A 25,942-nucleotide genomic window follows, 5' to 3' on the forward strand; every position below is an offset into this window, starting at 1 on the left:
CACTGGATGAAGGGACATATTCGTAAATATGTTTTCTGAGAGTCCATCGTGGCTATATTTGTAAATAGCCAAAAAGTCATATTAGTATAAATATGACTTAGGGCAAACTTAGTGTGTGCTGTTGTTGTTTTTAGTCATTCTTTTTGGCACAAGATTAGAGCGCAACAGTGTACAAAGAGAGAGAGAGAGAGAGAGAAAGAGACGAAGAGTTCGTATATCTGTTGTAATCGCCGCCTGTGGCGAAGACAGTGAACAAGAGGTCGTTGCCTTTGTATATTGTTACATAGTGATAGTTAGCAGTCAGTGGACTGCCGTGGTTTTTCCCGTGTTTGGGTTTTCCACGTAAACATCCTGTGTACTCTTCTCTCCATTGTGTCGTGCATTCATTCCCGTTTTCTGTGTTTGATTCTAAGCTTGGTTGTGGCCGAGCGTTGTTCATCGGGAGCGTGTAGTGCTTGACAATACCTAGCACAATTCTTGTTCACAGTAACCTAGGCTACGAGTAAGCCCCTTCACACTCCCCTAACCACGATACCCTTGAGCCGAACCCCAAGGACTGAAGATTCGGCACCGTGTTATCCTAAGCCGGTAACACTTTTGGCACACATGGTGGGACACAACGTCAATTTGATTTGCGGATCATGGCATTCATAATAGTTTCCACATTGATTTGCGTCGTGATTTCGTGGGAGTTGGGGTGAGGCGGTGCTTCTGCCACTTTGATATACCTGCTAGCTCGTGGTCATGGAGCCACCGTCGCAGACTAGGGGAGACGTTGATGGTCATAGTTGTCTCAACGTCGGGTTGGGCAAGATTGGCCATATGAGGAATGTTGACGAAGGTCGTGGCAGAATTGAGCTTCCTCCATTGAATATTGCCTTAGTTGAAGTCCAGAGGGAGCTAGCCACAGTACGGGTAGGAGTCAAGGATATGGTCACGAAAATCAAAAGCACAAAGAAGGCTGAAAAATACGCCAAACAACAACTAGAAGAGGCCCAGAAGACTATCGCAGACTTGTAGTGTTGAATACGGGCTTCTAATGGACGTATTCACACCGTCTCTTTTTTTTGTACACACTAGGCTTAGGATATTTATGTAAATAGTGAGAAGGGAAATTGCCCTAAGTCAGTAAGTATATAAATTGACTTTGTAACCCAGTTAATGGTGGTTGCTCATTTTGTAAAAGTTGAAATAAACTTCGTTGACATTGTGCCTACTTGTCTTTGATTCTCTCTCTTGCGTACTAGTTGTTTTATTGTTTGACTCTTTCTTGCCATCAAAGTTATGATCTTGCATCCATTTACGATTTTATCCTAGAAGAGTGTTGATCTTGTTCCGCATTAGAAGACGACGTTCCCAACATCTGGTATCAGAGCTTGGTCGTCTATTTGATTATGTTGCCGCCTTCTATCTAGTCTCCATCGACAACTCTCGTTTGTGTATCCTAAAGATCTTAGTTGATCTCGACAGGCAACCTACAACAAGATTGTTTATGCAAAGAGAAACGTGACGAAGTTTGCACTCTATTGTTCTAGGCCACTATTGGTTATGTGATCATAGTTTCTCGGAGTGAGACTTCTATCTTGACTAGGCCAAATCATTGCTTCACTCGGATAGGCGGAAATCGAATAGGTCATCTGACGCTTTTTCCCCTACTCACCGTAGTCACCTGAAGCAAACACGACTCCAGGGGCAACCCCAATATGTGTTTCATTCGACTGGACGACATTTGGGAGGACTAGTCGGATCTGTCCCTCTCATCGCTACAGTTAACCGAAACAGGATTGGCCTAGAGTATTGCATATAATCCGTGTTGAGAAATTTCGAAAAAATCGAATCATCAAATCCGGGTTCAACTCGACTAAGTCAGTTGATAGTAGTCACTCCATCACAGGATTCATTGATATTCGTAATCAACACGACTTGTGTTCAACTTTGGCTAGAACGGCATCGAGTGAGCCAAGCAGTTGCACTCCATCACAGTTCGTAGCTAACTCCGGACAAAGTCTATTATACCAACACAGATGGCTTCAACATCCGGCTCGTCAGAGATGAGTCTAAGGAAGTTCAATGGATCGAACTTCAACTTCTGGAAGGAGTAGATGCAAGACTATCTATATAGTCAAGGGGCAAATTGCTTGAATGGGAAAAGCTCGACAGAATCGTCCGAGCCACCATTCGGATGCACCTATCGGAGTTTGTGTACTTCACAGTGCAATCGTGTTCAACTGCCTTCCAACTATGGAAGACACTTTCAGACACTTACGAAAAGAAGGTTGCCGCCACCAAGATATACCTGATTCGGCGCCTTTACAACCTTTGGAGGAAAGAGTCTGACTCGGTCCAGGCACACCTGAACAAGTACGAAAGCTTAAGCTCCCAAATTTTGGCCCATGGGACAATTATCGAGGATGAACTAAAAGCAATGCTGCTCATGAGTAGTCTCCCTCCCTCATGGGAAACTTTCATTACAACTGTGTGCAATGCGTCAACAGCTGCCGTTAAGTACTCCTCAGTCATGAGTGCAATTCTGACTGAAGCAACTCAGAGAAAATCGTTCGCTAACGATTCAGCCAACAACGCTTACGTAGTACAAGGTTCGACCAACCGATCAAACAATTGTGGAAGAAGTTCTTCACGGCAGCCGAATAATTAGCAAAGTCGGAGCAAGTCCCAAGATAATCGAGTCTGCAACTACTACAAGGAATCCGGACACATCAAAGCCGACTGTCGTGCACTCAAGGCCAAAAACGATAAGGCTCAGCGAGCCGAACAAAAGAGTGGCCGACACGAGGAGATCAACAACATCGGCTCTTCGATCGAAGTATTGACAAACAACCCGAATATACTATCAATTGAGAACTCAATCGAATCAGAAGTTCTGCTTACGATTGAAGAATCGAGCAAGTGGCTCTTAGATTCAGGTGCATCCTTTCATGTGACTCCTCATCGATCTCAATTTCGGCAATACACGACCTGACATTCCAACTCAGTTCGGGTAGGAAATTCACAACATTGTGACATAATTGGAATCGACACGGTAGAGCTCAACCTTGCGGGTGGCTCTACATTAGTACTACGCAATGTCCGACATGTACTTGAGCTCTCACGACCACTGATCTCAGTTGGACAATTGGATGAAGACGACATCCGTGTTGGCTTCTCATCAGGAGGGTGGACGCTCCACAAAGGGAATCTCCTGCTTGCTTGAGGACCGAAGATACACCCATTGTATCCTTTGCATGTCACACTAAGAGAGGGTGACCTATTTTTAGTTTACATTCCTATGTCATCACTCTAGCACGGATGACTCGGAAACCTCATCAAGGCCGACATCACGCACTTATCCAGAACCAGATACATCCCTAAACTCTCCTTCTCGGGTCATCAATTCTGCGAGCATTGCCAATACGGCAAATAGAAAACCGTGACACACCCGACATCTGCCCCGAGAGAATCGAGCCCACTCAATTTGGTCCACTCAAACGTATGTGGTCCTATGCCACATCAATCCCTCAACAACGCTCTGTATTTCTTCAACTTCATTGACGACTCAACTCGGAAGGTGTGGGCTTATCCGATTAAAACTAAAGATCGTGTTTTCTCGATCTTTTCCGATTGGTTCGTTATGGTTGAGAATCAGTTCGGCTGAAAACTGAAAAGCTTTCGGTCCAATAACGGGGGAGAGTTCAAATCAGAGGAATTCGTCAAATTTTGCTGACAACGCGGCATCAGACGTGAATTTACGGCACCCCACAGTTTGGAGCAGAATGGAATTGCCAAGCGAATGAATCTGACAATTCAAGAAAGGATAGTTTCCATGCTCCAACACTCCGAACTGTTGGATGGCTTCTGGGCAGAGGCCCTACTTACATCAGTACACATAATCAATATTTCGCCGAGCAGGCCTCTAGGACTTCGGATCCCTCAAGAACTATGGACTGGCAGTAAGCCGAATTACGACAAGTTGAGGATTTTCGGATGTGAGGCGTACGCCCTCATCCCGAAAGATGATCCCGAAACATAGTCAAGCATGTGTTCAGATATCTAGTGGGCACAAAAGACCTTGGTATTCTATTCGGCCCGAACGACATCTCAAGCATAGTCGGATACACCGACTCTAACTTTGCGGGTTGCATAGATAGTCGTAAATCGACAACCTGATATTGTTTCAAACTCGATAATGGAGCCATCTCATGGAAATCGAAACTTCAGGAGTGCACTGCCACATCAACGAGCGAGGCCGAATACGTAGCCGCATCCGATGCGGCGAAAGAGGCCTTATGGCTCGGTCGGTTGGCCTGCATGTTTCGACAAGCCAAAATCGGCTCAACTCCAATTGTGTACAGTGATAGTCAGGGTGTTGTTGCATATCGATGTTCGATATCATTTCATTTGGGATTGCGTCATTACAAGGAAAATCGGTCTAGAGAAAATATCAACAACCGATAATGTCGTGGACGCATTAACCAAGTGCTTTTCAGCGGATCAATTTCGATCCCTTCAGCATCGATTGGGCATAATGAAGAATCAGTCCGATTAAATCGGACACTCAGGACATTTCTCAGACAATAGACCTTGATAGTTCGAACTTCGGCTTCAGTCTCTCCGAACTCGACCAATCCGGCCTTCTACTCTTCGGAGTTCACCGACTCGAACAAATTCTCGATTGTTCGTAAACCTTGTATCAATTTGTATTGTACATTCATTTCAGTCTACAAATTTCAAATGTATACACCCATTACGGGGGAGTGTTGAATACGGGCTTCTAATGGACGTATTCACACCGTCTCTTTCTTTGTACACACTAGGCTTAGGCTATATTATGTAAATAGTGAGAAGGGCAGTTGCCCTAAGTCAGTCAGTATATAAACTGACTTTGTAACCCAGTTAGTGGTGGTTGCTCATTTTGTAAAAGTTGTAATAAACTTCGTTGACATTGTGCCTACTTGTCTCTGATTCTCTCTCTTGCGTACTAGTTGTTTTATTGTTTGACTCTTTCCTGCCATCAAAGCTATGATCTTGCATCCATTTATGATCTTATCCTAGAAGAGTGTTGATCTTGTTCCGCATTAGAAGACGACGTTCCCAACATGGAGCACCTCCTGCGGGTAGCAACAACCACAACCAACACCACAGGCCCTCCCACAACCAAAATACAAAGACTAAACGAGGAGGTCGAAGCTCAAATGGCAATAGCGGCAAAAGAGAAAAAAACGGCAAACCTTGTCGAGATAGAGATAGAGCAACTCCACGCCAAACTCTGACTGTCATCAGATTGGGAAACAAACGTCTGAGTGAAGGCGTAGAAGAGCATTAAAGCACTACAAAGAGAAGATGCATGCCGAATTTTTGGCTCACAAACAAGCAATTTGTTTCTTGGTCCGTGATGGAGGCGGATTGTTGCTCATTCCGTGTGACGACGGACTCCGGGGCGTGGTTGTTTCCTTCCTCCTCCCATTCCATGGTTGTGAGGTCTTTGAGACGCTGCTTCTGCTGACGCGGATATGGCGATGGACGACCGAGCCCGGAGCTGGTACGACTAGTGGGGGCAACAATATTGTGAAACATTGGTGGATGATTGGGCGGAGCTTCTTACCGGCTTGGAAGGCGTGGAGTCCTTCACACAATGGCCCTGTAATGACACCCTAGTTGACGACATGTCCCTCAAAGGTTGATATGATGATGTTGGCCTTTTGTTTGGGCATCCCGTAAGCATTGGGGTGCACACAAGCCACTTCTAGTAGGAACTTGGCGATCTCGCAGAAGAATGGATTGGGGCCATCCTTTGTCTTGTTCGCCTTGGTAGAGAGTGAGTATTCGCCAAAATTCCATTCGAGGACCTCTATGGGAGGGATCTCGAAATGTCATTCCCTAGTGGTGGTTAGGCCCAACTTTTTGCAGATCGTGGCGTTTGTGATCGTGTCCACGTTGATCTGCATCGCCATTTCGTGGGAGTTGGGGTGGGGTGGCACTTCTGCTACTCGGATGTATCCGACAAGTCCATGGTCATGGAGCCACCATCACAGAGCAGGTGAGATATTGATCGACATGGTAGTCTTGGCTTCGATTGGCGCAGAAGGGTTGGCGGTGTGATATGAAGAGCGAGGAGAGTGTGCAAAGATTAATGAGGGGTAGGTTCCCTACCCGAGATTGATTTGGCAAGGAGTGGGCCGGCATTTTCATTCGTTAACTTCGCGACGTTTCTGAATGGATTTGAGGATGTGGGGCCCACGTAGGGTTTGAGTCGAAAGTTGTTGACCTTTTGTCGTAAAATTTCCCCGACAAGAGTGTCGAGCTTGACGGTGCCATTTTCTACTTCAACTATCCAATACGACCCCATCCACCGGAATCAGAGTTTTCCCGGCATTTTCCACGCGCGTGATTGGAACACGAGTACGACCTTTCCGATTTTGAGCAAAAGGGTTATAAATGTTATAACCCTTGGACTAAAGACGTGCGAGTCACTAGAGATGTTGTTTTCGACGAATCGGTTTCGTGGTCTCTACCTCCGGCTAGTCTAACCCTAATGCACTTTTAGCCGATTTTTGAAGAAAAGGCAAGCATGGCCGACTTGATTGAAGAGGAAATCGGTAATTTCCAAGCATATAAATATGCATCTTTTGATACCTTCACTCAAACATTGCTAATAAGAAATCTAGAGTGAGTAGCAAGTAAAACTCATGATTACTAATTACATTGGTTGACATTTTGTGCCACTCAATGGATAAAAAAACGCAATGATTAACTATGGAAGATAGATAGGTTTGATGGAATGAGTGTTTGCTGCTTTGCCATTACAGGATATATTATTTTCATGACGCAACTTACTTGAGATATTATGATTTGGGATAAATCTCCAACGAAGATGCATCGCCTCAACATGATGCAAGAGATGCGAACTTGGTTTAGAATCAACTAAGCAACTATTATGGTATTTATACAAAAAGTAAGGTTTTTAGAAGGGGGTAAGGCGACAAGTCTCTTGTTGTTTCCCATTATTTGCCTTTGGAAAGAATGATCGAGTAACATGGTTTCAATCCCAAGGCTACCTCACTATTCATCCAAACTTTGAATTGGGTAAGATTTTGGACCATATGGTTATAATGTATTCACACACGATCTTTAGCCAACATGGTGTAACGAGAAATTCTTCTTCAAGCGATCAATTGTCTCCAACTCCACACAATTTCTCTCAACGGGCTCCAAAGAGAAATATCTCTACATATCCCATTAACATTTGATCAATTGTCTCATGGGCCAAATGTGGTTTGAGAAGACATTAATATGTCTTTCTTTCTTTCTTTTCTTGACGGTTAAAACAAACTTATAAAAGGCCAAAAATGAGAACGAAGAGTTTTTTTTCTCAATCCTCCCCTTTAGCCACACTTAAAAAATAAAATTTCAAAAAAAGGAGAAAAAAGAAGAAGATAATGAATGAAGACAAAGCAAATACGAATACGGAGAGAAATACGAAAATACGAAATACAGAATACGGAGACAAAATACATACGGGAATACATAAATACGCGCCTGTGCGTAGGTTTGCGAGCTTCTTCTTCATCTTCATCTTCTTCAGCTGCTGCTGCTGCTGCTTCTTCTTCTTCTTCTTCTGCAGAGAAGAGAAGAGGCAAAAGGCGCAGACAGGAGATGGAGGCAGCGTGGATGAGCAGGGATGAAGAAGTTATGGAGATCAAATCTCTCCGACGAGTCATCAGCGCTTACCTCAAGTAAGTCCAGCTGATTTAACACGATCATCATCTCTCATCTTTTACTGTTTCCGTTCCTGCTCTTGTTCGTTTCCATCTTCATGCCGACCTTCTTTTCTTTTCGTTGACGTCAACTTCACATTTTCGTCCTCCATGTTCCTCTTCTTTTTTGCATTTCATCTTCATTTTTGGCCTCGGCGACAAAGTCTGTGTAGCACATAGTAGTGTATAGCCTCTATCTTTCAACGAAATTATAAGGACTTGTATGCTTCTGTAAATGGCTCTCGTGTGATGCTTCCATATTTATTTATGTTTCTTTCTCTCTGATGTGGTCTTCAGAATTTTCTTTAAATATATAGAGAGTTTGTGCTTCTGCGTGAGGTGGATTTTGATGCTTTTGCATTTTTATCCAGTTTTTAATGCACGAGCATTCTAGAGGATATAAACTGGAACAAAAATTCAATCTTTTCTACGTCATATGGATTTTGTGTTAAATGGATTTTAATATCTTCTCATGTTTTATCCATTTTTTCATAATGCATGGCAAGATTAACAGGAAGAGTTCGATTAATCCATTACTTCAGGGGTTATGTCCTCTTTAAAGATTTCGTTAATCTAGTTTAGTATCGCTGGATATTATTGTCTCTGCATAGGTATTTGTTTATCTTGTTTCTAATGCGTAGGAAGTTGATGGAAAAAGATATATAAATTCAAAAATATATATATATGTTTTTTAAGAGGTTCTGTATGACATGGAATTCGTTTAAATGTATAGATTTTATACATTTATTGGTGAATTATGATGTGAAAGGGATTATTGAAACATGTTTAGTTCCTGCCTGTACTTTGGAATTTCATTGACAAAGAAGAGACTTTTGTGATGTGAGTATGACTAAATAAAAGGATTTTTTATGATCTATTTTGTTTGACTAGCGATATCTACACATTAGGGTCTGTCTTGTTTGTTTATGATTTGGAAATTTGAATCCCAAGAAATCCTATTTTCTTATAGCTATGCAGTTGCAATGGAGGAGGATGTCAAACGTTGGGAACGGTCTTATAAGAGGCTTCCGCCAGCACATAAGGTGCTTATTGTTTCAATTGATATCAAATAACACAATATGTTCTTCAAGCAAAGATTATTTTCAGCAAATATCTTGTTTTTTATGTCTTACATTATAGGAGTTGCTATCACATTTGCCGAAAAAGTACGATGATGTAAGAAGGTAACACAATTTTTGACAGTAATCTATATATATTTTTTCTGGACAAGATTCTGTTGTCTCTTAGAAGGTATTGGTGCTTCTCAACTGATGATGAGAAATATTGATGCATTACTGACTGTAGTATTCAGGCAAATTAACCATTGGGAAATCTAGGTTTTATTTACCTTCTTTCCAGAAGGAAACTATGAGGATGTCTTAAATTGTGACCATATTGCAAGCCTATGAATAGGCAAAAAACTTAGGAATACCCCTGAGCTTTTCATTATTTCCCGATGATCAATTATACACACTATTTGAGCAATTATATGGTTGATTTGTCACATGTTTCTCAATTATATGACATTTTCAAAACGACTGAAGGAACTTCTAGAGGGCAGTAATACCCAAATCAAATTTTACCAATTTTGTTTAATTTTACCCTCGGAGAAGTTTTATATAAATGAAGAGAGACTCACTTATGATTCTGTCCTCCTTATGTCTTAATTTTAGATATATGAATCTATTCTCCATCTGAACAAAGATTTGACTACCTGTTGGATCCAAAGGCTGGCACTCCTCTCATATATCTTTTATTAATAGCTATTAATAAGGTACTACAGTAAGATAGAGCCCAAGCCCTAGAAACAGAGATAGCAGTTTTGGTCTATTTCAACATGAAATCCCATGTATAAGATTCCAAAGTATTCCTTTCTGAACATAATAACAAAGTAGTAAAATCAAATTCGATTCCTGCAGATTCTTGCTTTCTAGCATACCTCTTTTTTCCCATTCTAGAACTGAATTTTTCATCCAGAGTTTTTCCAGAGTAAGGAAGAGCCTCCCCTCCAGATCTTGGGGCATGCCTGTCATTGCTCCTTTGTTCTATGGACCTTTAGCTGTCGACCAATTGACATTAGCCATGCAATGTTGCCCAATTCTCTTGGTTTGCTCTAAAGTATATTCCATGTTTAGAAATTGAGCATGTTTATATTTGAAACTACATACCTATATGCAAGGATGCTATGCTATGCACGCACAATCAAACTCTTTGATCGTCTTTGTCATAGGTCGGTAATTCATATTTATGCGTGTGTGCATATATATATATATATATATATATATGTATATGTATATGTATATGTATATGTATGTATGTATATATATCCTCCAAAATGAAATCATGGTGCTAATGTGTCCTGTGTTTACAGTTGTTTATCGGCAAATTTCTTCTTCATCTTGAACATGCTGCAGGTATGCCTTCAAACATCTATTTGTTTTTGGGCAATGTTGTTTGGTCATGTTGCATAATAAACATGAATGTTCTTGGAATTTTCTTATAGGCTTTTGAACCGCCCTTTGATATGTCTCAACATGATGAAGTGAATTACCAAGGCCCAAATGAAAGCATGGTTCATACATGTAGTCATTCAGGTAGACATTTAGATCAACATGTAGATGATGCGAATCCACCAGTCGATCATTTACAAATGTCAGGAAACAGTGAAGAATCACCTCGTCGAAATCAAAGTAGTCCAATAAGAGTTAGGTATGTACACAAATTTGATGAGGTAATAATTAATGTATGAAACTTAATTACTATTGCTCATGAAACTCATTTTATGATTCCGTACCTGTTATACAGAGAAATTGCAACAGATGTGAACCAGAAAGTCCTTGCTCCTATGGAAGGTCTAAAAGAGGTCAGTGGCAGCAGTGAAAGCGGAGAGGTGGCGGATAACATAAAAAATTCAGATGTGAGAAGAACACTGTCTAGTGCAAAAAAGGTATAATCTTTGTATTGGAAATGATAGGTATCAGATGTACATGTATTTATTATTTCATAAATTTTATGGAAGCACAATGAATGCTAGATATAGATTCCATAGGTAACAGCACTTTAAATTTGTGTAACGAATTGTTTCCACTCTTAGGACTACATTTATGTGTGACCAAGCCATCTGCCATTTCTAGCATCATCTTTGTCTTTGTACCCTCAGCATTTATGTGCTACATACATCTGATACATTGCTTGTTAGCAAAAATGTATAATTTCAGTCTTTCACTTGATTATCTTGTGTGTGAGAGGCTATTTTCCCTTTGTGTATTGACCTATATGCATTTTCCACTTTTGCGCTTCTAATGCTAGATATGATTGTTGCAGATCTCAATTTGTGGTATGGATTTTCAAGATCCAGCACTTCAGCTTCATGTTCCCCCATCTGATGTTGATAAGGTATCTGAACTTAAGATGATACATTTCAGTGTGCATGCTTTTGTTTTTTCTGGTTTTATTGCAGTAAGCACCCGTATAAATATCTGATTCTGATAGCCTTTGTGAAATGGCTACAAAGATGATAAACATGCACTAGCTTTGAACCATTATGGATTTTATGTCATTATTTTTTATTTAAAGATTGGTCCTGAATGATTTTGCAGAAAGCACCCGTATAAATATCTGATTCTGATAGTCTTTGTGAAATGGCTACAAAGATGATAAACATGCACTAGCTTTGAACCATTATGGATTTTATGTCATTATTTTTTATTTAGAGATTGGACCTGAATGATTTTGGAGCTCATGAGAATCTACCTTAGATTCACAACCTCCAATTAAATGTGGGATTTTGTGTAGCATGTCATCACCATATTTATTACATATTTAGATGTGCCAGGCTTCTATCAATAATACAGACAGTCCGATTGCCATTCTTTGGAGTTGAAATTTGCTATCTATTTATAAATTTTGGCAATTTAGATGGAATGGTGTACTCATATAATGCAAAGAATCTGATTGGAATTTGGTCACAACCTACTTAAGGTCTTATGAAAAAGAGTAAGTTTGAGATAATCAGATATTAGACTTGATTGCTACTGTGTTAGATCCTAGAAAAGCTCCAGAACTGTATAATTGTAGATTTTTGCAGCAAGTGAGAGGTTTGATGATCATAATTTTTCTGAAACTAAGGATATTTCTCCACCAGATTATGACAGCATGAGTTTTTTTATAACCACGAAGAATTGAGCTGTTTCTGGGGCCTCCGTTGTCCTATGTAGCCTTTCCTCATTACGAGCTAGCTCTGATGATAAGCTATTCAGATGTTGTCATGCTTGGCCGGGGATACATTTTGGGATTTCTTTTTGAGCAGGCATCTACATTTCTAGACGAGATGGTAATATGACAGTAGATGTTTATAGAGTTATTAATCAGAAGGTGAAGGTAGATTTACATCATCTTTGCTAATCATGGGCCTCCAGGTTCAGACCTCTCAAAAGTGCTATTTTCCATAGCTGTGATTCCTGTTGAAGGTTCAAGCTTTTGCTTTACATGCTTGCATTTTGGAATGGTCATATATTTTGAATGTCCATAATCATCCTGTTTCTTGATAGGTAAGGTGTATGATTCGCAACCTTGTTCGTGATTGGACAGAAGAGGTATGTTGGATGTATGATTTATTAAGTTTTATTTGTTTATGCCTTTTTTAGAAATATGAAAGGATGTGCCTAAACATTCTCTGTCTAAAATTCAAAATATAGTAATGCATAGGCAAAAAGAAAATGTGTACATAATCATACTTTATATAGAACCAGAACGGTATGTGTCATGTATGTAGAACGACCTATAAATGTACATTCCATTAATGGATATGTCATTTAATAGTGTTTGAATTTGAACTTAATGAGAGTATTTCTAAACTTATTCAGAATGTAATTGTTGTACATCATGCTCCTTTCTACCCTATGAGAAATTCATTTCCTGAATCACGGCAATGATTTAAACTGAAACACTGAGTTATTGCTTGAATTGATGAAGGGAGCATTAGAACGTGATCAATGCTACAAGCCTATTTTAGAAGAGCTCAATAACTGTTTCCCCAACAGATCTGTGGAGAAGTAAGGTTTCTAAATAAACCCATTCAAATTCGTTCTCAGAAATAATCCAAAATTTTCGATAATCAACATGATCAATGTTGATTACTGTTATTAGGAATAAAATGGTCACCAAATGTTTCCAGGCCTCCTTGTTGTCTAGTCCCTGGTGCAGGTCTTGCTCGATTGGCCTGTGAAATTTCATGTCTCGGTGAGCTTGTTATTTCTTATTAATAAATTAATGTGATTGTTTTTAACTGATTGTTAATCTGCAGGCTTTGTTTGCCAAGGCAATGAATTCTCATATTATGTGCTAATCTGCTCGAGTTTTATATTGAATAAGTAAGTCGTTCTTGTGTTCTATTATTTCTATTTCATTTTCTGGATCTCTGCAATCTTCTAAATACAACTACCTTTCCAAACAAGTACCCAGGCACCCTTAGAATGGGTTATTTATCCTTGGATTCACAGCAACTGCAACATGATCAGTGATGAAAATCAACTAAGACCAGTATGTTTTCCTGATCTACATCCAGGAAGGTCAGTGTAATGATTAAATTATGTTATTTTAACCTAATGTGTTAGTGATTCTAACACTTTTACACTCTACAGTTGTGGAATCACAGATGGTTTTTCTATGTGTGCTGGTGACTTCGTGGAAATCTATAACAATAGCAGTCAAGAAGGTAAGTTTTGCGTTTTCATTGAAGACTCTGATGACGGTGTTTATATTTAAGTCGAATATACCCTTAATTTATTTACAGAAATATGATTAAATATTAGAGAAAACCCAACTAAGTCTGTATATTATCCATGATCAATATTTGTTTATGTATTTTGAACTGAACTGCTGTCTTCACAGGAGCATGGGATGCAGTAGTCACGTGCTTTTTCATAGATACAGCTCACAACATTGTCGAATATATCGAAGTAATATCTAGAATATTGAAACCTGGAGGGGTATGTTTACTTGAATAGATTATTTTGTAGGGTTCTTATTGAGCTCAGTTGATTCAAATGTTCTTGTATCTATGACAGATGATAAGAATCTTTAGCTGTGTCTTTATTCTATTTCTATTTAGATTTTTACTTATTTATGTTTATTTTTGGTTTGCTATTCTCAAAGATGAGACAACTTTTAAGATGTAGTATGTTGTTTGGTCTTATAGGCCATTGTCACGTCTTAAAATACAGTAATATATATATTTTTCTTTCTCTCATGATTGCCTTTAGTGTCAATGATTGCCTGCATGATTAGTAGCGAAGCATTGGTGCCCCATGATGTAATTTCGGCAGAGATGGGAGCAGCCCCTATAATCACCGAGGCATTATTCTGATCAGTGACATGTATCCAACGTCTTTGGGAGCTCCCTAAAGGAAGGTACTCAAGGTTGGCACTTATGTCATCAAGATAACTAGCTGAACATGGTGACACTCATTGTTGGTATGCTGAAATGCAACAATGGTTTGAGTCACATGGCATTAGCATAAATGCACTACCCTCGTTCCAATATAGCTTGTCTAAGCATTAGGAATCGACAATGGCCCGGTTTTGGCTTAACCGGTTTGGAATTGTCCAAACCAAACCAGTTAAGCCTTAATTGATTTGGGAGTTTTCAAACTTGAATCGAACTGGCTCGTAAACCGATTTAGCCAAACTGGTTTGGGAACCAGTTAAGACCAAAACAGTTTGATTCTGCTTGAGCCATGCCAAACTGAGCTCAAACCAGTTAAGGAAGCTCAAACCTGAACCTAATTTAACCGAACTGTCAAACTAACAAATTGTTTATAAACTGTTTAACGGCTCAATTCAGGCTTGAGCCAAGCCGTTGCTGACTCCTACTAAACATGACCAAAGTGGAAAAGAATAGAGTGATCTGAACTAATATTATCAACTTGGAAAGGAAGATAACATGGATCAGCTTCAAAATATCACTCCGTACGAAGATGGCCCACTACAAGACACTTTTTACGCACATCGGAGGATGGATTCATCATTAAACCGAATTGTCAAACTGTTTAAAAACGGTTTAATGGCTGGGTTCAGACTTGTATTGTTAGAACTCAAGAGACAGAAAGAAAAGTTGTTGGACAATAGTACAACAACACAAGCTCATCCACAAAGAACAATCACAACTTTCTTTAGCCCCATCCTCCTACTGACGCTACAAGTCAATCAAGGGCTACACAAATGGGCTCCCGACCAGGACATAACAAAAGGGTTACAATAGATCAAGCAATAGCAATTTGTCGTGCACATAGGCCCCAGCCCCATGGACCACAATCTCACCACCCTTGTCATCGATAGATTAAGGCCATTATCTCCCGCCATTGTAGGTGCTTCCCTTGCTTCCAAGACCTCTCCATTCTAGACCGACCTATGTTAGAGATCTTTTGAAGACAGAAGTTACAATATATCTTACTTAAGCATCTTACATGTGCAAATAACAAGATTGTTTATTCTCTGTTATCTCATTTACTTTTATGTTTTATTAGTAACATTTATTTTATTTTGATTTGTTGTTCTCAAAGTTGAGACAGCACTTAAGATGTAATTTCTTGTTTGGTCTTATACGAAATTTTGGCCTCTTAAAAGGCGTTAATATATCTTTCTTTTTTTCTTTCTCATATTTTAACTATTCTCAAATCCATGTGCTAAGGCATACTTTGTCTTCTTGCCCTTCTTGCACAAAACCAATGGGTCGAGATAGATAAATTTAGAAATGTAGTTTTAGTATCCAACTGATGTATATTCCAACCATGATGATCTGTAAGTTTACATATGCTATGAATGGTTGTCTTACATCATGTGGGAGCAAAGGTTTCATCAAAATCAATGCCTTATTTTATAACATAACCTTTTGCTACAAGTCTAGCCTAATGGCTGTCAATAATTCCACAAAGCTTACACATTAGTTGGTAACCGTCTAATGCCAATGGTCTTTTTGTGTGGAGGCAAATCACATAAAGACTAAGTATGATTCGTTATAATAGCATCATATTCTGATAGAGTAGCAGCTATCCAATTATCTTAATTCTATGCTTCATCAAAAGAAACAGGCCATTCTCATCACAGAGACTACAGGCAACCATAGCATTACAATCTGATGCAAAAGCACTATGAGAGTGTGAAGGAGTCCGACTTGGCAAGAACGCATCTAACTTGTTTTCTGTCCAAATGTGCACCAGACATTTGGACATAGTTTTTGCCTCCCTTGTGTCTGCTTGGTCTTCTTCAACTGCATGTTACACTACAAAAAAAGGGTAATAAAGTGTCGTAAACATTGTAAAATACTCAACATATAATATGCATACAATAAGTATGGTAATGGCGGAAAAGATCGGCGGTCTCTTTTTGTCCACTTTTGGTTGAAGTTCACGTTGTTAATAGCGTGAGGCGTTTTGCAGATATTCTAAATATAAAAATATGTAGAATATGAAATTACTTCTTAGATTTGTATTGTATCTAACTATTGTTTTTTGGGAAATTCTTATTATTATTATTAGTAGTAGTAAATGTAAAATATTTGTTAAATATATAAAATACGTTAAATATATGGAAAATTTGAAATGGCAGTTCTAAGGATGTAGAATACATTTTAGAATTCTATACATAAAACATGCATTTTTTAACTGTGGTCATAAATATGTTGGGAGTCACTAGATGGCTCCTTGGTGCATGAAAGCAGGGCAAAACTGCATCTTCCACAAAAACAACAGCTACCAAGAATGTATCTGGTTTGGGGATGATACAGACTACAACCTTTACTTTCACACTAAGTATTTTCTCACATTATTCTAAGCACGTTCACACAGAACTATCACAACTTGTCAACAATCACAATAGAATTCTTAAAAACATATCGAGGCACTGAGTTTGTGAACCTCTTGTGCACATCGTCACGGATTATTGTTTCATTATTCTCTTTATTCTTGGATAGATGATGCTATGTACCAGATATCAATCATAGCTTAAACATGGAAATCTTTGGTCTTGCATGCATGGTGGAGATTTCACTTCATGAGGAATTAGTTATTTTGGGTTGAGAAAACATTGTAAGCTGTAATCTCTTGTTTGGTCTTATGGGTCATTTTGACCTATTAAAAGACATAATATAGCTTTTATTCCTCCAAGAGACAGCAAATTGATCTCCAAGCATGAATGAAATCTGCCCTATTCCTTTTACCCCTTGAGGTTGTGTATTGATGAAAGATGTTCTTTCGCCTTGCTTTTCAAATATTCAAGCTAGAGGGATGGATACCTATGATCATCCCAAGCTTTGGATTTTTATCAATAAAACCATTTGCTTTAGAGTATGTTTGTCATTAGTATTTTTTATATGTTATACTGTATTTAAGAAATGAATAACTATGGTTGATAGTTATAAAGTAATATATTGTCACTCTTGTTCATTGATTTAATTAAGGAGGTGCTATTCTTCTCGTATCTCATCTGTTTTGGAGGTTCATATGCTTCCTCTTTTCCCTGTATGTCTAAATTGTAAAAAGGAAGAAGGAAATTTACATTGATCTTGATTTGTTCAGGTCTGGATTAACCTGGGTCCACTGCTTTATCACTTTGCTGATGCTATCAGTTATAATGGCAATGAGGTAAGCGTAATAGTTTTAATTGAAGTAAATATTCTTACAATCTGCTAGCATCCTTATCCTGGAGGATAAGTGAGTCAACTCAACTCAGCTGTGCCTGTATATGTCTGCTGGTTTATGCTACTTTATTTGAAAATTTACTGTGTTGCAAACTATCTTTTTACAAAAGAAAGTGATTGCACTGGTAATGACCACACCAGTTGAGATTTCAATTTCCTATGGAAGGAACTATGCAACAGAAACAATCATATTATCTTCTGTCTTTGTATGTGTCCACCTCGTGAAATCCATTTGAATAAACTGTAAGTGCATTGCTTGGCTGTTAAGCATGCACCTCTTTGGAGTCAATCCTATACGGAGTGTGCTAAGAATCGAAGTTGCATGGGTTGTATATTTATTGAATCCACATCACTAAAAGTGTATTGATTGTGCATAAGTACATAGACACTGTTGGATTTCCTCATAATGGTTGTCATCCCATGGATTTCATGCATCTTGAATGGCCAAATTTGGTGACATTGAAAGTGTAGCATGGGTTTCACACACACAGATATGGGCTCATAATACTGTTTTGAATGCTTTTGGCATCTTTTGAATTTTATTATTATTTTTACCTTTTGTCACACTGGCATCTAATAAATTTCATCCATCGGACAGATACAACAGACTTCAGTATCATGATGATAATGGTTAATAGCATGAAATGTTTTTGTCATTGATTTTCTCTATAATTTTGTTTTCGCTTCTCAATTTTTAATTAACTATTTTGAAGTTATTAAATCCTACCTGACTCAGGAATATACTTTTGCTTTAGATAAATATTGTTCTTTCTGTTCCCATTTTGCTGTTTCAAACTATTTTGAAGTTATTAAATCCTAACTGACTTAAGAATATACATTTATTCTTGACAAGGATTTTTTTCTCTATTCCCATTTTCCTGTTTCATTGGAAATAAAATTTGATCTATTTTAAAGGGTTATTCAGAATTCCTTGCTTATGGACTGAAATTTAAACTAATGGTTGTACAAAAAAAATCACCTTGACATAAATGTGCATAATTGTTATAGGAGATGTCTGTGGAGCTCAGCCTAGAAGATGTAAAGAAGGTGGCTTCTCATTATGGGCTTAATTTACTGGTAATATAACATTATTCAGGGCAATTTGTTTTTCGAAATTTTATTTTTGAGCACTCTGAATTGTTAAATTAACATGCTTTCTGCTTACAGAAGGAAAGCTCTATTGAGACGACCTATACAGCAAATCAGAGGTCTATGATACAGGTATGAATAATCTTTGGAGCATATTTATGTATTCTATATTCTATATCCATTGGGGGGTGGAAATGATTTTAGAAGCTGTAGCAAAGTTCATTCTTGATAGCTTCTTTTTATCACAGCAACCAAATTGAAGTCCAAATTTTGTTGTGCTGAATGATTAGTAAATCTCTTTGTCTTATGCTGTAAAATGGTTGTCTACTTTCCCACATTTGCTGCCCATTTTTCTTATTTCAGACTCGGTACATCACGGCTTTTTGGACAATGAGAAAAGGTAGTGAGGTGATAACAGCGAAGGATTGAGATCTCATCATCATCATTTAGTAATTATAATTCTAATCTGTAACTCACGACTATCTCTCAGAATGAAATTCCCTTAAAGCTCAGTTCTGTGAGATGTTCGCAATGCGAGTTTTGTTCATCGCGGAAACATTGGAAGATGTATGTACACTATTATGAGGTATCATTAATGAAGGATAAACTTTTCTAGGTAGGTTTTATGTATATGTATATGTAATTTGCTGCTCTTTATCTGATTCATTTATATGTTTTGGAATAGATAAGCTATGACAAGTAGTTTATGTTTTATGACCTTTCAATGTGAGCTTTTCTTGAAGATGTTCTATGGGCTTTGTAATTCTAATCTGTTACTCATGACCATCTCTTGGAATGAAATTCCCTTAAAGCTCAGTTCTGTGAGATGTTTGCAATGTGAGTTTTGTTCATTGCAGAAACGTTGGAAGATGTATGTACACTATTTTGAGGTATCATTAATGAAGGATAAACTTTTCTAGGTAGGTTTTATGTATATGTATATGTAATTTGCTTTTTTGTGTTTAAACATCCATTTTGATTTGTTTCAAATTTATTTTCATATATCAACTTTTCCAACAGTGGATGTAAGTGATAGATGTGATTACCATGTGAATGTTGGATTGCCATTGATTTGAGCTAGATAAAATATCAGAAGTGTTGAATGACATGAAATGGAGAGCAAGGAACTTAGAATCAAGGAACTCTTCTTAGAAAGATCGCATGGGAATTCCATATTTTCAAATTCATTAGTGGACAAAGAACCTACAAAGCAATGGCACTCATAAACATGAACTCTAACCACAACACAAAAGTAGGAGCGGAAGAGGTGAATCATAAAGGAGGAATTTCAAATGTACAACTTCCTAATTACACTAGAAATTTGGCATTGTGGCAAGCCCAAACCACATCAAGGTAGATTGTTGCAAGAAAGAGAACTCTTCTTAGAAAGATCACATGGGAATTCCATAATTTCAAATTTATTAGTGGACAAAGAACCTACAAAGCAATGGCACTCATAAACATGAACCCTAACCTCAACACAAAAGTAGGAGCGGAAGAGGTAAATCTTAAAGGAGGAATTTCAATTGTACAACTTCCTAAATACACTAGAATTTTGGCATTGTGGCAAGCCCAAACCACATCGAGGTGGGTTGTTGCAAGAATGAAAACTCTTCTTAGAAAGATCCCATGGGAATTCCATATTTTCAAATTAATTAGTGGACAAAGAACCTACAAAGCAATGGCACTCATAAACATGAGCTCTAACCTCAACACAATAGTAGGAGCGGAAGAGGTAAATCTTAAAGGACGAATTTCAATTGTACAACTTCCCAATTATACTAGAATTTTGGCATTGTGGCAAGCCCAAATCACATCGAGGTAGATTGTTGCAAGAAAGAGAACTCTTCTTAGAAAGATTGCATGGGAATTCCATATTTTCAAATTTATTAGTGAACAAAGAACCTACAAAGCAATGGCACTCATAAACATGAACTCTAACCTCAACACAAAAGTAGGAGCGGAAGAGGTGAATCGTAAAGGAGGAATTTCAAATGTACAACGTCTTAATTATACTCGAATTTTGGCATTGTGGCAAGCCCAAACCACATCAAGGTGGATTTTTGCAAGAATGAGAATGATGTGACAAACATTAGCTAAGGACATCATGGGGTAGACGCCACGGGTTCATTGCATCAAATGGGTGCAACCATATGACAAATCAAATTGAATGGTATTTTGAGTGGTGAACCACTCGAACAGCTTGAGTAGTGTGTCTGTGTGTGTGCTAATGGCCTCATGAGTAAATAGCCAAAAGGGTTATGTTAACCCTAAGTTGTATATAAAGATACAACTTATTGTAAAATATGGTGGTAGCGAACCAAAAGTTGAAGTATAAACCATTAACACATGTAGGAACTAATCCGGTCAATAGGATAACCTGACTCAAGTAATTCAAAACTCAATAGGGTAAAAAATGTGGAGGACGTGGACAAAGCATGACTTATGGTAGTAAGGATTGTAGTTACGAACAAATTTCCACATGGGCAAACACCCTATAGTTTGTGAGCTAAGAGAGAGAGGGTGTCTAGTTACTCTTAAGGGTGTTCATGGAGTTAACTAATTCACATGGCAAAGCCTCTTCTTATACTTACTCTCACACTCAATTAAACAATTAAAAATGTATCAATGAAAAATATGTATGTTTTCAATGTTAGTCTCTTCATTAATGAAGAAGAGGACATGAGAAATCACTTGTCAACAACCCACTTTTATTGATTAATTCAACTAATCATTATCACTCACCAAGATGAAACACAAACACTTAAGAGGAAAGCTTAAGTTTTGAGCTTAAGTGGGTGTGGGACAAAGTCATTGGGTGGTTGGAGAATAAAACCAAGCTCTAATTCATGATGAAAAAGTGAAGAAGATGAAGTAAAAAGATATACTTCTTGTTTTGGAAAAGAAGAAGAAGCTAATACTTCGCATTTATACTTCTTGTACATGATATAAGTACATATTTTATATCTCGCCCAAAGGCTTTTCTTTAAGGTTTATATGTCTCTTTCGTGTTGTTATGTTGGGCCAATGTTGTATCATTGGACAAGGTACTTAATGTGAAGTGACCAACCGATACATAGCCACATTGAAGTTGATTTAATTTTTCATTAAACTCCACCCACTAGCCAATACACATGTTTCCATGGGCATATCTCACCCAATGAGCAAATTTGTTCCAACAACTTGCTCTCAAAATATAGTCATCTAATATATTCTACTTGAAGCTCTTAAATTCAATTTCACAAGGATGATGACGATAGGTTGTCATAGGAGGAGGTCATCCAGACACCCTCTTGTTGCATCTTACATGGGTACAATTTTAGATGAGCAAATATATTTCAGCCACTAGATTGACCAAATTGTTCTGCTATCTTATCTTTTGCAACCCTCATTGTTGCAACGTCTATCCCTTTGCTACTACATTTGCTTGATTATGAGGGTCATTGGAGTTAACTCCATATCCTCCATGTGGTTTTCTAATTTCATATTGTTTCTACTTAGACTCTATCTCCCCCTCCCACCCCTTTCATGTTAGGTTCACTAATGTCAAGATACTTTTAAGATATGTTCAATGCAAGGTGTGAAACCATCCATATTTTGGAACCAGAGAAGAGAAAGGAATATGAAGGGACGGTTGTAGGAATTAGACAAAAAATTTCGCCATCCTATTGTTATAAATTGGTGGAGCAAAGAGCCAAGACAAAATAGTTGAGGGAAGAAAAGCTCTTTTGCAAAAAAGGGGGGGGGAAAACAGAAGATACAATGGCTGTAATAATTCTGCCTTTGTGTCACAAAGGGGTTTTTCTCACACACCCTATCTCTCGAAAAGGGGAAAAATAAAGTAAAAGGTAAAAGACAGGAGCACAAGCCATTTTGGCCTTTTCACACTATGTACATGTCTCTATGTACATATAACAATCTCCCACTAAAAGGCCTAAACTAAGAGTGTGAACAATAGAAAGTTGAACTATACAAGGCTTATACCTCCCACCCGATGGGCATATTACATAAGGCACTAGATGATCCCCATCAAGTGACGACAATGCCCCAATGCATCTTGTGGTAGGGGCTTGGTCAATGCGTCTACGGCATTTTCTCGAGAGACAACCTTCTCAAGGCTAATGCAACTATTAGCTAAGCATTCACGAATAAAATGGTATCGCACTCCAATGTGGTTGGTCTTTGCATGATATACTAGATTCTTAGCCAAAGCAATGGCACTCTGACTATCAAAAAACAATTTGGGTACATGTTGAGGTATACCCATGTCACTAGCTAATTGAGACAACCAAATTGCTTCGTTACATGCCTCATTGGCTACAACATACTCAGCCTCTGTAGTTGACAATGCGACACATTCTTGAAGACGGGATCTCCAAGCAATGGCACCTCCCATAATTTGAAAAATGTACCCTGAATCTGTGTATCCAATGATAGAGACATCACCTCTACCCAAACATAAGTATCTTTAGTGTCACTCAGATATCTCATTATCAACTTGAGTGCATCCCAATGTTTCTTACCAGGATTTGGCATGAATCGACTTACCACTCCCATGCAAATGCAATGTCTGGTCTAGTAGCCACCATGGCGTACATGAAACTACCAATCACGGATTGATAAGGAACCTTGGTCATGAATTCCATGTCCTCATAAGATGTGGGGCAATCACATGTGCTCAACTTTACATATGTAGGCAATGGAGTCCTCAACAACTTTGTATTCTCCATATTAAACCTCTTGAGTACTTTGGATATGTACTCAGCTTGAGACAGGTAAATGCATCGCTTACTCCTATCACGAGTAATACACATACCAAGAATATGTTTTGCATCTCCCAAATCCTTCATGTCAAAAGTCTGGCTCAAGTTTTTCTTCAACAAGGATAACTCATCCTTGTTTTTACCAACGATAAGCATATCATGAACATAGAGTATCAACATAATGGAACTCTCATTTGAACATTTTTTCGTATAAAGACAAGGATCCTCATTGCTTCTAGTGCACTCCTGATTCTTCATAAAAGCATCAAACTTTTGGTACCACAATCTTGGGGACTGCTTAAGCGCATACAAGCTAAGCTCTTCTTGAGTTTACATACCAAGTGTTCTTTGCCTAGGGCTTCATAACCTTCTGGTTGTTCCATATAGATCTCCTCATTAAGATCCCCATGCAAGAAAGTAACATGTACATCCATTTGGACTAATTCTAAGTCCTGATTCACAACTAAGGCAAGAAACATGCGCAATGTAGTCATCTTAACTACAGGAGAGAAAATTTCATCAAAGTCAACTCCTAGTTCTTGCTTGAAACCTTTCGCTACCAATCATGCTTTGTACTTTGGAGAAATCCTATCAGATGTATATTTATACTTGCAGACCCACTTGCATGGTAATGCTTTCCTATCCTTTGGCAAAGGTACTAAATTCCAAGTACCATTTTTATAAATACTATCCAATTCACTTTGCATGGCATTCTCCCACTTAGCATGATCAATAGCCAACATAACTTCTTTATAGCAAGAAGGTTCACCTGCATCCGTTAACATCACATAGTTTGTGAGTGGCCTAGAGACATGAGTAGATCATCTCACTGGTTGCTGAACTGTAGTCGGAATGTTTTCAGGTTGTACACATGCATCATCATTTTGAACATCCTCATATGGGTGAACATTTGTAGGACTGTTCGGCATAGGTATGAGATTATTCTTTTGCACACTAATAGAGGGTGTAACATCTTGAAACACCACTTTCCTCACTTCCACTTCCTTAATTGGCTGCTTATGCATAATCTTTTCATTGAAAACGACATCACTACTTTTGACTATAGTGCACATTTCGAGGTCCCATAAGCGATATCCAAACTGACCATCTATACCATAGCCGAGAAAAATACATTTTTGCTTTTGAAATCTAGATTCTGCCTTAACTGTTTTGGAACATGAACATATGCTTCACATCCAAACACTCTAAGATGATCATAGTGAGGGGTTTTTCCAGTCCATGGCTCTTGTGCCACTTAAGCCTTTGGTAGTACTAGGTGATAGATTAATCACATGAACAATAGTCCAAACCGCTTCTGCCCAAAAACCTTTAGGAAGGTTTGCATGGTGCAACCTAGAAACAACTCTACCTCTATTCATCCTTTCTATTACGCCATTTTGTATAGGAGTGTAGGGGGCAGTATACTCTCTACGAATGCCTCTAGACTCGCAAAAAATCTTGAACTCATTACAAGTATATTCACCACCATTATCAGAACGTAAAGCTTTAAGCTTTATTCCTTTTTCAGTCTCAACCGAGGCAAGCCATTTTCTAAAAGTGGGGTATACATCACCCTTTCCCTTTATGGGATACACCCACACCTTTCTTGTGGCATCATCAATAAATGTAACAAAATACAAAGCTCCACCCAATGATCTAGTAGGCATAGGGCCACATACATATGTATGAACTAGATCCAAGGGTTGAGTAGAAGAATTAGAACAAATCTGATGTACACTTCCCGTTTGTTTACCATATTGACAATGCTTACAAACTGAAAAATTAGAAAATGATAACACAAGTAAATAGCCAAAACGTGACAGAGTTTCCATTCCACTACAAGACATATGATGGCCTAAACGACCAATGCAAATACAAGTCATGGGCTGTTCTATGACAATCAAAAGATGTTCTTTCTGATGAACAACTAAGGGATAAAGTGAAGCAACTTTGTTCCCTTTGGCAATAACCATATTTCCTTTTGTAATACGAAAAGATTTGGAAGCAAATATCACTTTATATCCAATGTCATCTAGCTGTCCAACAGACATCAAGCTACGAGTTAGCTCAGGCACTGTCACGGATCATAAGCTCAAGAGACAAGCAAGAAGATAACCAAATGGACAAGAAAGAAGATAGTATTAAAGGAAAGACTCCATAACTGGTGTTGTTCACCTTGATTTCCTTCAAGGTGAAATCCTCTATTTATACTACATGGCATGCATACTTGTTGCACGCATGTGAATCTACAATAGAGCATGTAGGTATGCATGCATGTGCCAAGTGTAAATACTACAAGGGAGCAACTATGCCATGATGCTAGCAAAATAATAAGGACCAATTATATACATAACTATGTACTAGATATCTTGATTGTTGAGCATACGCAACATCCCTAGGCATCCCTAGGGCGGAGTGCAAGGTCAGCTCGGCGAGAAAGGGCATCAACCTTCCCATGTTGGCCACCATGTCGAAATACGATCTCAAAATCGTAGTCGGCGAGAAATGTCGACCAACGGGCCTGCCTTCGATTCAAAGTACGAGTGGTGGAAAAATAAACTAAATTTTTATGATCAATCACTACCTGGACACGATGTTGTGCGCCGGCCAAGTAGGGTCGCCATTCTTCAAAGGCAGCAATG

At 38.4% G+C, this 25,942-nt stretch overlaps 1 protein-coding gene across 1 annotated transcript; it reads left to right on the plus strand.

Moving 5' to 3' along the window:
* Positions 1–7,579: 7,579 nt before the first annotated feature.
* LOC147850811 (uncharacterized) lies at positions 7,580–19,456 on the plus strand. Its single transcript, XM_087335809.1, has 18 exons — positions 7,580–7,730; positions 8,722–8,794; positions 8,892–8,935; positions 10,123–10,165; positions 10,255–10,460; positions 10,557–10,698; positions 11,076–11,147; positions 12,302–12,346; positions 12,726–12,805; positions 12,928–12,992; positions 13,057–13,123; positions 13,208–13,321; positions 13,394–13,467; positions 13,644–13,741; positions 17,327–17,392; positions 18,457–18,525; positions 18,616–18,669; positions 18,901–19,456. Exons 1-18 carry the CDS (start codon positions 7,651–7,653, stop codon positions 18,964–18,966), a joined length of 1,458 nt encoding a protein of 485 aa, XP_087191935.1. The 5' UTR covers positions 7,580–7,650; the 3' UTR covers positions 18,967–19,456.
* The last annotated feature ends 6,486 nt before the right edge of the window (positions 19,457–25,942 follow it).

Source organism: Azolla caroliniana, unplaced genomic scaffold, assembly GCF_043228905.1.
Source record: "Azolla caroliniana isolate FFs.n. ecotype wild unplaced genomic scaffold, voAzoCaro1.0.p SCAF_20, whole genome shotgun sequence".
In the NCBI taxonomy this organism is placed as follows: domain Eukaryota; kingdom Viridiplantae; phylum Streptophyta; class Polypodiopsida; order Salviniales; family Salviniaceae; genus Azolla; species Azolla caroliniana.